The sequence below is a fragment of the Pectinophora gossypiella genome, chromosome 9 (genome assembly GCF_024362695.1).
Source record: "Pectinophora gossypiella chromosome 9, ilPecGoss1.1, whole genome shotgun sequence".
Lineage (NCBI taxonomy): Eukaryota > Metazoa > Arthropoda > Insecta > Lepidoptera > Gelechiidae > Pectinophora > Pectinophora gossypiella.
In genome coordinates this window covers 15,423,134-15,438,511 of record NC_065412.1, presented here as the reverse complement: position 1 = coordinate 15,438,511, position 15,378 = coordinate 15,423,134, and the positions used below count along the sequence as shown (strand labels likewise).

At 37.4% G+C, this 15,378-nt stretch overlaps 1 protein-coding gene across 5 annotated transcripts in view; it reads left to right on the top strand.

The window, feature by feature from the left end:
- Positions 1-1,928: 1,928 nt before the first annotated feature.
- LOC126369628 (fatty-acid amide hydrolase 2-B-like) overlaps positions 1,929-15,378 on the top strand; it is a 29,198-nt gene continuing 15,748 nt past the window's right edge. Inside the window, exons 1-2 of one of the 5 annotated variants that reach the window (XM_050014140.1) lie at positions 1,929-2,048; positions 14,901-15,083. In XM_050014140.1, the coding sequence (XP_049870097.1) occupies positions 14,907-15,083 (177 nt within the window). In that variant the 5' untranslated portion in view covers positions 1,929-2,048; positions 14,901-14,906. Of the gene's footprint in view, positions 2,049-13,277; positions 13,570-14,626; positions 14,784-14,900; positions 15,084-15,378 lie in introns of those variants that run through there. The other 4 variants (XM_050014142.1, XM_050014138.1, XM_050014139.1 and 1 more) reach the window with 4 other exon arrangements.

Sequence of the window (15,378 nt, the reverse complement as noted above, 5' to 3'; positions counted from 1 at the left end):
ATAATCAGAAAGAAGATTACCAAATAAATACTTTTGATTAAACCAATTAAATAAATAAATAATAAACGTTTATTGCATCAATTCAGGTTAGGTACATTGCAGATTACAGTGCATAAAAATAGTAAGTATCACCAAATTCTACTTTTTCAAGCATATACAATGAAAGAACGGACGGAACGGAATTCAGTGTTTGCTTACTGCCTAATCGCTCCAATCAATTGAGACAAAAAACTAAGATGACAAAAAAATAACAGCAACAGTTACAATGAAAAATGCAAAACAGTCACATCCATGTCATATTGTGTCACAGCCATGTTTAGTGATGTCACGACCGAGGCACAAATGTCACAACCGTGTTTTTCTACCCTTGTTTTTTAATATTCCTGAGGGTATTAAGCTTGTCCATATGCATCTAAAATATGCTTTTGACATAAACTTTTGATTTGCATCATAAAAACTCATAAAAATATATATTTTTTTTTTTTTGGGTTCTCTGGAAACTATTTAAGAATCACCCAACACCGATAAGTATTAATTTATTGATAATGATAATAACGCAACAGTACACTATCTTGAACAGATACCTGACTTATCTGATCATCTGATATTTTTAATTTATGGCTCCATCGTGGGTTTACATAACTGAGTGGTAACGTAAATTCCTTTTCCGAACTCAGTAGACACCTCGTGGGTATTCAACCCTCTAACAGAAGATGTATATTTAAAACGCACGGTTTATTTTAAAGAGACACTAGCGGTCACTTAAGGAATTAAACGATCATCACTAATTTAAAAATTACGCTCTTGTCGGTGTAGCATTCTCCATTATTGTCAATGAAAGGCCAATTCCTTCACTTCAAAAAAATTTAATAAAAAATAACATCAAAATATGTTTTTTAATAAAAAATAAAATCGAAATATTTTTTTTAGATAAAAAATAAAATCTTTTTTTTTATTAAAATACTGACTAATTAATTACTTGTTTTGTATGTTGTGTGCGAAAAAGTATATTTGTTTGTTGTTCTTGTTGTAAAATTTAATGGGTGTATGCGCCATACCCCCACCGTTTGATTGATTGCCTGTGCCCAGCAATGAGATTATTATATAGGTTGTTTATGTTAATAATAGGATTGACACAAAATACATACTTTTACGCCACTATTGTGTTTAGTTTAGGATTTACAAAAAATATGTCTTAAATTATACATATATTTTGTATCTTATAAATATATTTTATAAATAAATATTTTTTTTATTTTATTTATTTTTAATATATTTTGTAAAATCTTTACTAAAATAAAATGATTAATTATAAGTAAATTATGAGACTCCCGAACGCGGTAAGAACCCGTTATTATGTGTTTTAATTATAATAATTAATTCGCAGGTCAAAATCCGCCGTACGCTACACGTTATCTGAAAAGACTTTAAGCTGCTAATTTCGCAGTTACATATGGAAATTCATACGGTTACAATAAAAGAAAGAGAGAGAGTAAATTATTAATTATTTTTGTTTGACGATTAGACACGTAAGGTCTTGAAATGTTAATTTATAATTATATTAATTTTATGTGTTCTCGCAAATTATATTTATTATAATATAGTTCCTATAGTTCATTATAAATTTATTAACCTATCCATATAAGAGAGCCACGAACGCTATTGAATAAATTTCATCAAACAATTTATTTTATAAATAAGTTGAATTTGAAAAGTAGGTAAGTATATTTCCTTTCTGCAGCGTGGTGGTGTACGCTTCATAAATACTAGAACTTTCTTTGATATGACTTATTGTAAATTTACCGAAGATAGCATTAACTACTTGGCTGGACAAGTGGAGAGCGCTGAAGGTCCATCCGGTCGCAAGTCGCGGTGTCAAGCTACCAAATTTTGCAACTTTCGACAACTGCCGCTGCTGTATGCGTATGCGCATAGTCTACAGCGCGCGTGCGCCGTCCGGACGCCTCGCTGTTACGATACGATTTTACCGCGTTTGAAGAATAAAAACTTTTTCGTTTAAAAGTGATATTTTGCGGTTGTGAACAAAAGTAAGTGATATTTTTTTTTATTTATAAGCTGTAGGTTTGTTTTTCGTAGTTTTATGTAGTTTAGAATGTATTGTGCCTATTAAAACATTGCATTGTAAGTAAGTACCTACATTGCTTAAGCGAAGTTTCACATGTAACGGAAAAGCGTTCCTAATACTTTGTAATTACGAGTGTTATACATATCTTTACTTACTTGGAATTTATTTTCTCTGGCTTGTTCTTTCATGAGAAAATTTTAATTATAAAATATCAATAACAGCCTAGCCTAGCGTTTTCCCGTTTTCACGGGGTCCGTTTACCTTACCTGACAGAAGCAACTCCCTTTCTGACCTAACCCGCGAATGGAAATCCAGCCCAACACAGGTTAGGTCAAATACCTCCGAAACGCATTTCTCCGGAAAGGTCATGAGGAGACGTACATCCATCGTAAGATGAACTAAGTACTCAAACCTCACCGAGCTTTCTATTAGACCGACATGATAGGTTGTGAGCCGTATCGCCGTCTATAATGATTGAGCCAACTGTGTTAGTGAGTTGATAACTCATTGGTACAAATCCAATGTCAGGGATCGAACCAGTACCTACTCCCTGTTTGAGAAGCAAACCTGAGACTGTCCAGAGTGGCTTGATATTGTGTCATAAATAAAAAGAAACAAGTTTGTCGATCAGTAGGTTCCAGGGTTGACAAGTCCAAGTCCTAGGGCGGGGGGACAAGTTTGGTTACGCTAAGCAGTCGATCCCTACCGTTACATGAGCCATGCCTGCTGTTGAGCCCCTGCCTTTGGTGGCTAAGAGTAAGAATATATATAATAAGATTATAATAATATATAAATATAATAAGAATATATAAAAGAAAACTTTTAGATACTTACTTAATACCAAATCATGCCAATATTTATGAATTTAAAAGTAAAATCATTTTAAAATTGACCTTCGACTAGACACGTGTATTAGAACGTCAAACATTTGGATATAAATTTTATATTTTTGAATTTTGAACACAAATTAATAAATTATGTTCTCGGTCAGAATAAATACATGTATTTACCGTGTCACAGTTTTTCTATAATTATTATCTTATGTTCAGAATACAAAATGTTACATTTAACCATTTTTGAATATTTGAATTTAGAATTTTGAACACGAAATTCCTACGAGTAATTTTAAATTGTGATCTCTAATTCTAAATAGATATATTACTTATATGGAAACTTAGTATATACCGTGTCTCAGTGTTTCTACCTTGTGCACAGAATATTAAAAATGTCATGACATGACCATTTATATTTGAATTTAGTATTTTTGAGTTTGAAACTGTGATCTCAGACAGAGTAAATACACAGTTAAGTACTTAAGCTTAGTTACTTACCATGTGTCAGTAAACACTGACACAATATAGAAACATGTCAATATAGAAACGTGACATGACCATTTACAGATACTTAGTTAGGTATTTGAATTTAGTATTTTTGAATTTCGAACACAAATACCTACGAGTAATTTTAAACTGTCAAAGTCAAAGTTTAGTATTTACCGTATCTCAATGTTTCTATATCTTGTGTTTAGAATACAAAATGATCATGACGTAACCATTTAAATATTTTAATGCGAAATTGTATTGTAATTGTGGATGAATAATTTAAACTTATAGCGTAGGTAATAAGATAGATATGACTTTTCGATTATTTAAATAATAATTGAGTCACTAATAGTAAACGCTAACGAAATTTGCTGTCTGAAAGATGAAGTTTGATTGCCGGCTATATTTTAAAAAAATAACTATTCGTTTTAGTATGAGGGTTTAGTATTAATTAACATTTGCTATGAAATTAATACCTATATCTTTAGGGACGGTACTAAAAAGTATCGGCGTCCGAAGGAAGTAATATACGATCCCGACGACCCGATTACTCTAGCCATAGAGGCAGCCACTCAGCTCGCAACACCAAACACTTCAGGACCCCGATACCGACCCCGCCGGCGTGATCGACGATTTCCCTCATTCAGCGCTTATCGCTATCGACCCACTAGGGTCGATTAATTCTTTCACATATTTTTCCTATCAGACGACGCCCTGAGCCGAGGTTCGCGCCCAACTGGGCACCCTCAGGCCTGTTGTCTCAAACGTTGTACCGGGTGAGAGTCTTCAGCGCTCCCCATTTTTCCGGCCAAGTAGTTAATGCCATCTGCGGCAAATCTACAATAAGTCACGTTATAAAAAAAGTATAAAGATTACTTATAATATTTTTAAGCAACCACCTCCTAATTTTATTTTAAGTTATACCCGTCATTTTCTTATGCGCCGAAAAGAAAAGGGACGGATGATTGATAACTGTTAATTTTCAAATAAAAGAATAACCCCGGCGAATAAAATACGAATCTCGCTCAGATGCAATCCGTTTGACGTGTGCTGTCAACTTAATTATTGGACAATATAAAATTTTGGAACGGTTTTTTAAAAAACTGCCTAAAATTTACATGTGTTCCGTAAATTTTATGCATGTCAATTACCCGTCCCTCTCCTTTTCGGCGGCTAAGAAGATGACAGGTATAACTTAAAATAAAATTAGATGGTTTGTACTGGAATCGGCACCAATAATTCATTTACATAGACACCTACTCGTTAATGTCTTTTGTTTATACCTAACTAAATAATTCGATTTATTATACTTTTGTTTCTTGTTTGTCACGACTAAAATTCATTGAATTATGTTTACTAAATAAAACACTACAAAACTAAATAATTCGAATTTCGTTTTTGATTCGATTTTTTTGATTTTTTTTTTTTGTTACTAAATAATTCGATTCAATAAAGATGGAAGAATTGAAAGTTTATATAAAACGCAAACCATTTTGGTAATTCATTGTTGGCAAAGGTCTGATGAACGTGAAGTAATCTTGACATTTAGAAGATCAGGTCATCCATTGCCCACAAGGAAAGTAAGAAAATGCATTTACGAGTGTAGGTATGGGTCATACCATGGCATATCTAGCTGCAAGACTCATTTACCATGAAGAACGTGTTTATTCTTAACCTATCTAATCGAGCCTACAAGACCCCACTGCTGGGCAAAGGCCTTCCTTCCTTTTTCCATTCAAAACGTGGTGAGAAATGTGGGCACCCTGAGCACCGTCCACCGGGCACGGATCGTCACGCATTGGGTGCCAAGACGAGTATACGGGTTTTTTTTTACATTTTTCCTCACCTTATGGTTGTCTGGAAGAAATCGCTTTCAGCGATAAGGCCGCCTTTTGTAATTAGTCTTGTTTTTGTGCATGGCGTCCTTTTATAATAAACTATTTCTATTCTTTACTAACAATTTTTACAAAGAAACGTCTAACCAGTCATGCTTGCTTCATAAAAACTAAATAAAGAAGTAACAACCTATACTTCTTTAGTAACCTAAACGAAAGTTAAAGCCGAGGAGAAAGTAATACTGTTTGTTAGTCCACCAATCGGCGTGTTAGACGTAATTTCACTTTTATTTTCATTCACGAATCGGGTTAGCTGCCAAAAATGCCTTAGCGCTGACCTAGTTCATAAAATAACAGTTTTCATTCATAAAACATTTGCTCATTCATACCTAAACTACCGCTCATCCCTAATAGGGTGAGCACAGCCAATGGAATTCTCTGCCGTCTTCTGCATTTCCGAATGCATATACCTAACCCGGGTGCTTTCAAGGCCAGAGTGAACAGGCACCTTCTAGGCGAGCTCCATCTTAGGCCTCGTCAATGCCTTAGGGCAAGTCTGGGGTCAAGAGCAAACCCATCAAAGGTAAAAAAAAGCCAAGGAATGGAATGAGCTGCCGGCGTCGGTGTTTCCTGCATGTTATAACCTGGGGTACTTTAAGTCACGGGTGAATAGGCATCTTCTGAGTAAGCTCCCTCCACCGACGACCCCTTCTTTGCATCGTGGAAGAATGGAATCAAGAGCAAACCCATCTTAATTTAAAAAAAATCAGAAACAACCGGCAGCCACTGTTGATACGAAGTAGTATGATAGATATAATGAACCGTATGGTGATAGGCGGTAGGGCACAATATCTTTGTCGCTATACATACATGAACTCAAGCCATAAATGCTTTTCGAGGCAGACAGACCCACGTGTCTTTAAAAGACATTGTTTTGTCTATTACATGGGACGTAAATATAACTGGCGAGAAATGAGTGATATATATTATACTCTACCTACCGGGTGAGAGCCTTCAGCGCTCCCCATTTGTCTGGTCAAGTAGTTAATGTCATCTGCGGCAAATCTACAATAAGTCACGTCAAAAAATCTACCCTTATGTTTGTTTGTTTGTTTTTTTTATCAAACATGGTAAAATTTGTTTTATTAAAAATTGACATAAAAATATAAGTAAGTCTATATACGTCATTGCAGGTCACAACCATCCTCAATCAACAAAAATAAATTAAAAATAAAACAAATCAAATACTAAAAAATGGGTACTCACTAAAGTAAGTATTTAAAATAATAAATGAATAATTTATCATAGCATTTTTAGTTAAATGAGGAGGTATATTATTATTAGGAGTTATTCGAGTATTGTATTTACTTTTATTAACTTGAGACTTGTTCCAAGTTATTACCTAATGTGAAAGAAGTCTCCAGAACTTCTTGCACATTCTTTATGGTTTTGTTAGTTTTTATATTATATAAACAGACAGACAGACAGTTAGTTTTTAGTTTGCTATCAGACAGTTTATTAGTAAGTAGCGAAGCACGTCCTTACAAAAGTCAATAACCTCAATGCAAAACAAAGACTAAACGCTCCACTGGACTGGCAAGTAGTTTAATAGTCGGTCAAGTTAAGAGGGATCCCTCACGGTAGGTCCGTTGCGATGTTTACCCTATTACCATAGAATAAATAATACTATACGTATAGAACGGTAACTCTCCGCTCCTCACCAATTCGTATCTGGCGCCTACCTTACCCCTACCTCTGGGTCTTAATTTAGTCTTAAATGCCAGTAAGCTACTAAGGAGTAAGGGTTCCCCACGCAAACCTACCCCGATACCGACCCCGTCGGTGTGGTCGACGATTTCCCTCAATCAGCGCTTATCGATATCGAAGCACTAGGGTCGATTAATTCTTTCAAATATTTTTCGCCCTAAGCCGAGGTTCGCGCCCAACTGGACACCCTCAGGCCTGTTGTCTCAAACGTTGTACCGTGTGAGAGCCTTCAGCGCTCCCCATTTGTCCGGCCAAGTAGTTAATGCCATCTGCAGCAAATCTACAATAAGTCACCTCAAAAAAAACCCCGCGCAAACTGTTTCGCTCGCACTTACGCATTTAGCGGCACTCGATAAGAATGACGTTTTTGTATGGAGTGTCCGGATTGTATCTACGTAGACATGGAAGCGATTAATCAACTCGCTACAGCAAAAAATTTGAGAAGCTAAATACCAATCCCGCTGTATAGTCGAACTTTTCCCTCTTTCTATACTTGTCGCTATCCACCGCCCATCCACTCCGGCCGCTTCTATAAGAAGAGCCAAGGTTTGCGTCCTACTGGGTACCCTCAGGCCTGTGGTCAGAGCCTTCAGCACCTCCCGGCCAAGCAGTGAATGCCATTCGAGACACATCTCCAAAGTTAGAAAGAAAGAAACGTTTATTATATAAGAACACCACACAAAAAGGAATAACACATAACTTACAATCAAAACACATAATAAAATCAACAAATAGTAAGTACTTAGTAGTAATTAATAGGATCATCATCCTTAGCATTATCCCGTTTTGTACAGGGCGCTTACCTAACCTGAAGATTTGACAGGTCCGGTTTTTTACAGAAGCGACTGCCTGTCTGACCTTCCAACACGCGAAGGGAAAACCAGCCCAGTCACGATGTTTTCCCTCACCGCTGAGCACGTGATAATCATTTATGATCCAAATATGAATTCGGAGACAAATTCGACAAACATTGGTTTAGGCCTGTACTGAAGTAGTGGTTAATAGGATAACTTATGTTAAAAAGCCACACCACACGTTGAGACGTCGGGACGTTCAGTACATTGAATTACACCTTTGCGGCGTCGCAACGCACCGACAGCCGTGTGGCCTGTCTCTAAATTGTAGGAAACTTGCGCAAAGGGCTTGACCAAGCGTACTGGCACGGCAAGTAGTTGTCAGATTGCCACATTTTGTCTGAGAAATTGCGCATACCTACAAGTACTCACTAACTGTTAAAGGAAACTATCATGAACGTTGAAAACTCCGTGATTTGAGACTTGTTTTAAACAGTTCTTAGGTTTACTCCAGTAAAGACTGGAACGGTAGATTGGGTTCAGATACAAAAGTCAACTGAGAGATTATTAATATGACGTAGAATCCCACCTGTATCTCGGAAGGGGTACGTCTCGCCAGCAATTTTAAATCCCTTATCATCAGGCACAGGTCCTGGAAACCACGTGATATCAATTGTGTATGATCCAAACATAAATCAAACTCGTAAAGTCCAATTCAGAGGTACCTATATAATATAGTGATGAAATGTTATGTTGTTTTAGTGATATCACAAAGCGATCGCCTTTTCGCTGCTCTTACGCAAAAGTGAAGTAAAAAGAGTTACTTAGCCTTTATGCAGATAGGATCAGAGTACAGTCATGAGCAATATCATGTACCCACGTTAGAACCCTGTCGCACTATCATATTTGGCATTTAATGAGGCTTACGGTTTAAATTGACAAAAAAGTTAATGTGACATGGTTGCAAAGTGTATACATATTAAAAAAAAATAAAAATAAAAATGTTTATTTCTTTATCTTAGTTATTTTTACATTATCAGGTCCATTTAAGCAACGATTTGCTTGTGATAGGAAACTCCGCTCTTCTATAACTAGATTTACATTATTATTTAACTAGGCTACAGTTATTAAGTAAAACTAAGTACGTCGTGTTTACAAATCAAGAGATATCATAAGTGTAAGTACTAGTTTCAATTTAAGGGGTATAAAGTTTCACATAGAGGCCGTAATAACGCTAAGGTACTAAGCGAATTTTATTTATACCTACAGTTTGCAGTGTGCGTGTGCGTGTGCGTGTGCGTGTGCGTGTGCGTGTGCGTGTGCGTGTGCGTGTGCGTGTGCGTGTGTGTGTGTGTGTGATGACATATTAGTACTCATGACCGTACAAGAGAGAACAATTTGAAAAAGAAAACTAGCCGGTGTGTTTACTATTAAAGAGCTTTTACAACGGGACCATTCCTGAGAACGGCACTGGTCCTAACCTGTATTAGGCTGGCCTGGGTTGGAAAGTCAGACAGGCAGTGGCTTCTGTAAAATTCCGGATCTGTCAAACCTTTAGGTTAGGTAAGCGGACCCTGTGAAAACGGGATAACGCGAGGGAAATGATGATCTTGCTCTGCCCACCCTGGAGACGCTCTAACGAGCGTGATCTGTCTGTCTGTCATTGAAGATGGCGAAGTTTTCGTAACAGTACAATCTACTCAGGTTATGTACCAATGAGGTAAACAATACTATAATTATGAGGTAAAAACCTAAATCATACGAGATTTTCGTAACTTGACAATCATCCTTAATTCCTAAACAGATTGGCAATAGCAAAAACAAGCGACAACACGCAATGTTACGGTGGCTATTGAAGTCTTGCGCCGATTGCAGACAGCGAGTTAAGGCCAACACCAGTGGTGTGCCGTTCCCGAGAATATTTCCAAAGTGAGAATGTTCCCATTGTAAAAACTCTTTAATAGTAAAGACACCGGCTGGTCTTCTTCTCTTCTTCTATCGTATAGGTTGTGAGATGGCTTACCAACCTCATCAACCCTGGTGTCAGGGTTGTCATTGAGCCGCCAAAGGCCCCTAACATGGCTCATGTAACGATTAACGTGCCTGGGACCAACGGCTTAACGTGCCTTCCGAAGCACGGATCATCTTACTTTCGGACAATCAGGTGATCAGCATGTAATTTCCTAACAAAACTAGGGATCACAAAGTGATTTTTGTGATATGCCCCCACCGGGAATCAAACCCGGGACCTCCGGATCGCAAAACGCAATCGTTTTTTCAAATTATTCTTGTAATTTGGTCTTGTCTGCCTAAAAAATAGGTAATAAAGCTCTTTTTACAGAAGTTTCGCGCCTTTTTCCTGCCGGAAATATTCCCGAAGAGGGAACAATCCTAGAAACGGCACATCACAAGTTAGGATACATACCTACGAAACCCATTTCGCGGGTATGTGGGTTTCCTCACCATGTTTTCCTTCAGCGCTGAGCATGTGATAGGTACGTGGTGGGTAAAACCACAAGATAAACTGGATCCTATCTCATTTTCCCGTTGCTTACTTTTTAAATCAGAGGTTGGAGTCTGTGGACGATAAAAACTCTGTGGATAGGTTTACTATTTCCCTATTGGCTTTTTGGCGGGTACGGAAACGGGACGCTTGCTTTCTTCATTGAATAATCTCAATAATCAATACAAAGTAGTGTTTTTTGGTTAGTGATCGCATTAAGTCAGTCAGAAAACATTCGCGGGAGTGTTATTATATCGGAATATTCAATAAATAAAGTGTATCTTTTATGTTCGCTTCGTGCCAACAAGCCGCTTTATAACTCAAAAGTTTATGCGGACTTTTGAGTTCATTCGTTTAAGGTTCGGAGTAGGAGTCTGCTCTGAGGGTGGGAGCTTAAGTTTCATCATTCATCGTCATCGCCTTTTATCATTTCATTATTTATTATCAAGAAAAAAATACATAAGACATGGCTGTATGGGCATAGTTCCCTTTGCCTTGCCCTTCGGGGAAAACGAAAACATAAAAAAAAAACTATTTCCCTATATTATACCTAATATGTGGATTTGTTATAATCCGTGATAACCCTGTTCGGAGTACGTGGAGTTCCATTGTAGTCACAGGTTCGAATCTCGGATCCAACTCTAAACTACTGAATTTGACTTTCTGAGCTAGAGTTCATGTCTGTCATCATCCTTCTGCCCTTATCCCACTATAGGTGGGGTCGGCACAACATGTATTCCTCTTCCATCCATTTAATCATCATCTAGGTTTCACACCTTTCACACACATATCCTTTCTACACAATCCAGCCACACTTTCTTGGGTGGCTGAATTCATGTCTGTATCTTAAATATATAAAAGGAGAAACTGACTGACTGACATATCAACGCACAGCCTAAACGGCTAAACGTAGGCACTTGAAATTTGGAAGGGACGTAGCTTAAGTACCGTAGAGGTGCACTAAGAAAGGAATTCCCGGAATTCCCACGGGAACGGGAATTAGCGGGAAAATCCTTTTGTATGAAAAATCTAAACCGCTTAAGTTAGACGCTTGAAATTTGGCATGCAGGTACCTTAGTTAAATTAAAGATTAGTTGCAATAGGATATTGCAAAATTCCCACGGAAACGGGAGTTAGCGGGAAGAAACATTTGTATGAAAAAATCGAAACCGCGTAAGATAGGTAGATGTTGTCAATCTAGCATGCATGCATACCTTAGTAAATATAAAGTTTAATTATGGCTGTATTTTGAAAAATGGGAGTTAACGGGAAAAACATGTATGAAGAAATCTAAACTGCATAAGTTAGATGCTTGAAATTTGATATGCACTCCCACACACACAAAGATCTCTCTTTTTATAACACGCCACGCGGACGAAGTCGCGGGCAAAAGCTAGTCATAGATCACATGGTTAACACGAGTTATGTGCCATAGATGGCAATAGGCTCTACCGCTACTACATAGGACTTAAATATAGCTGGCGAGGAGTAGGTGTACGTACGGTTACGAGTACTAATATGTATAGACTTTGAAACCATGTCACATTAACTTTGTTGACAAATTGAACCGCAAGTCTCATTAAATGTCAAATACGATAGTGCGACAGGGTTCTAAAGTGCGTACATGATATTGCTCATGACTGTACTATACAGCTCTGCCTACCCCTTCACGGGATATAGGCGTGATGCTATGTATTGTTTAAATAGGAACAAAGTTCAATCTGAATAATTGTTTGGATGTTAATTAGTAACAGTCTTATCACAAACTGTGTTATCAGTTCCTTTGTCCGGGTAACCCTTCGGTCACTGCCACAACTGCTCCAGCTGATCAATGTCAAGATATCATTTGAAGCGGTAATAAAAATAAATGTTTAGATTATTTATTGGGTATTCTGCGAGCTCATTGTAGGGTGACCAGGGTTTTCATTGGATATGTTGGTATATTCCAGATAAAAAACGACCTTCAGCCGAGTCTGCATGACAACCACGCCGCGCGCGGTGCGAATTATATTAAGCGCTTCGGACAATATCCGTTTGACGTCCATCTACGTAGATAGCATTCGTATAGTTTATTGGTCCAAGCGCTCGATATAATTCGCACCGCGCGCAACACGATTCAAATGAAATAAGTCTACTTAAATCATCAAAAAAAAAAAAAACGAAACAATGCAACGTTTTATAATACGTATGTAATGTGTACGTAATGTGAGTACTAGGAATAAAAAATAAATGTAAAGTTACAGTGGGGATGTTACAAATTCAAATTGTTTTATTGAACCAAAATTCGAAAGTGTTTCGATTTTTTTTTGATGAGAAGTATATTTTTTGGTAATAAAACATGGATTAAGATTAGTTGGCAAGTATTAAAAATTATCAGTGTTTTTTTTTTCTAAAAAAAGCTAAAAGAGACACTAGGTTTAAAATAAAGTACGTGTCACAAAAGCTTCTTTTGCCCGGCTATACAAGTTTTGAAAATCTGCAGTAGTTTTAGGAGGATGAGAATAAAATTTGACGATTCAAAGTGGTACTAAGTTACCTACTCAATAAAGATATTTTTAAATTTAAAAGAGTCAAGCGGCCGCGCCGCGGCGCTGCTGTCGCTAATTCTACATAGAAATATTTTGACTTGTTCATTATAATTCATCGACTTCTTTCGTGGCGCGGATTTTGTTTCACACCCATTTTATCTTTATTCTTTGTTTTGGAATAACACAGAGTATATTTCTTTATTATAGTTGTAAAATAGACATAAATAGAGTTATGCCCGAACAAACATAAAAAAAAATATACGGTCGAATTGAGAACCTCCTCCTTTTTTGAAGTCTATAACCAAATCATTAATATAATAACAGGTGACTCAATCGCCAATATATTGATCTATCTGACATTATATTACTTATTTATTATTTTGTTTTATCAATACCTAATAGTCACCCTACACCGATAACGCAATATGGTTACGGAACTATTATCTCCTATTTTACTTTGCTATTTACCCTCAAACGCACGTATTGTTGCAACTAAAATGATAAGTCCTATATTCAATTTATGCAGTTCGTGTTTCAATGCAAGTTTATATGTTTTCACTCGAGCAGTGCTTATAGTTTTGAGTGCTAGTATTTATCAAGGTTTTGTGATTGTGGAAGTGTTCTTGAATAGTTACAATTTGGTGTATCCGCCGTATTTAGCCGTACCTATAGCTAAGAGTCGGAATCATGTGACCAATATTGTTGGGTTTGTAATGAGGATAATCGCTGTTAAGGTAAAATGGTCGTGTTTTGTTTATTTGCCAGTCCTTTAGAATCCTTTAAAGTTCTTCAAATGTGTCTACCGTACAATGTTAGATGTAGTATCAGATTGTGTTTGAGAAAGTTGTCCTATTTTCAAAGAGTATGCTAACCCTACTACCACCGATTCAACTTAAACTATAGAAACAGTTCAATTTTTTTTGAGACGTCTTGTATTACTTAAATAGCATTAATTTCTATATGCGAGTGAACTGTATAGGAATACACCCGTTATTCTTGTAAAATGCGCACTTTGCACTAGTATTTAGTATGATTTTTACTATCGTGTACCTAACCGCAGTCTTACCTCAACATCTTGACCTAGGCAATATCTATTTAACTACTTTAGCCTTAAAAACATCGACATTTGTGTTTAATGGGATAAACAGAAAGATCCACGGATATACTTTAAAAAAATGGTATTAAACTTATTAAGGTTGGCTAGAAGAAATTGCTACTACCTATAGCAAAGCAGTAAGGTAATCTGTCGTATCCCTTTATTTGTGACATGTTTTTCTTCTGCATGTGTGTTTTGTTATGCTTCTATAAAAACAGAACCTGTCAAACCTTCAGGTTAGGTCTTCTTCTTATCGTGTGGGTTGTGAGGTGGAATACCAACCTCATCAACCCTGGTGTCAGGGTTATTACTGAGCCGCCAAAGGCCCCTGACATGGCTCATGTAACGACTACATACTTACATCAGTAAGTAGTAACCGGGACCAACGGCTTAACATGCCTTCTGAACCACGTATCATCTTACTTTGTTGTGATGTCCTAACCAAACCCCGTTCTGTGACCTGTGATGTTTCGCTTCCTCATTCCTTATGCGAATTGCTAAGGTCTGGATTTCTCCGCCCGCGAATCTGTTTCCCGATAAGGGGGATAAAAGGCCACATCCCAACCAACCCGCAGTGGAGCAGCGTGGTGGAGTATGCTCCATACCCCCTCCGGTTGATTGAGGGGAGGCCTGTGCCCAGCAGTGGGACGTATATAGGCAGTTTATGTAGGTGCGCAATGCAAACAAATGCCGAATAGCAATATTGCTTTTTCAGATGATTTGTTTTGTTGTGGCCTTTTTTAAATAAAGAGAGAGAGACAGTCTCAATCTCAAACTTTTCAAGGCAAGATTGAATAAGCACTTTCTAGGTAAGCATGTTCCACCGTCGACCACATCGTCAGTTACCATCAGGTGAGATAGTGGTCATATGTTTGCCTGTCTTCCCATAAAAAAAGGCGGCGTCAAAAGACGGTCGAGCTACGTGAACCACCTATTGTCATACATACATAAGTGTTGTCTTTGTTTCAGACAGCCATGCTGAACGGGTTCATGCGATGGTTCCTGAGGTTCCTGGTGTCCCTCCTGGCCCTCGTGGTGTGGCCTCTGACTTACATCCTCAACATCAGACGGAACAGGAAGTGTCCTCCTCCCGCCAACCCTCTGCTCTTCAAATCTGCTACCACCTTGGCTGGTATGATTAGGAATAAACAGGTGAGATGATAGAAAATATGCATGCAACCGCATGTAGTTGTACATTCGACTGCGGGCGGTTGCTGATCCGACTGCGCTTGGTTGCAACAGTGTAGTTCGTCTGATAGCAGCCAAAAAAGGGCATCAGGCATCAATAATTTATTGAAAAATAACTTCATTTTAATTTAAAAGTCCCAATGTAATTTTTCACGCTTACGGCATGATTTTTAAAGTAAATTCCTTTAAAGTAAGTACCTATATACTCGTTTTTATTTGCATTTCTGGTACAAAATAAAAACAAACTGACACCTATGTA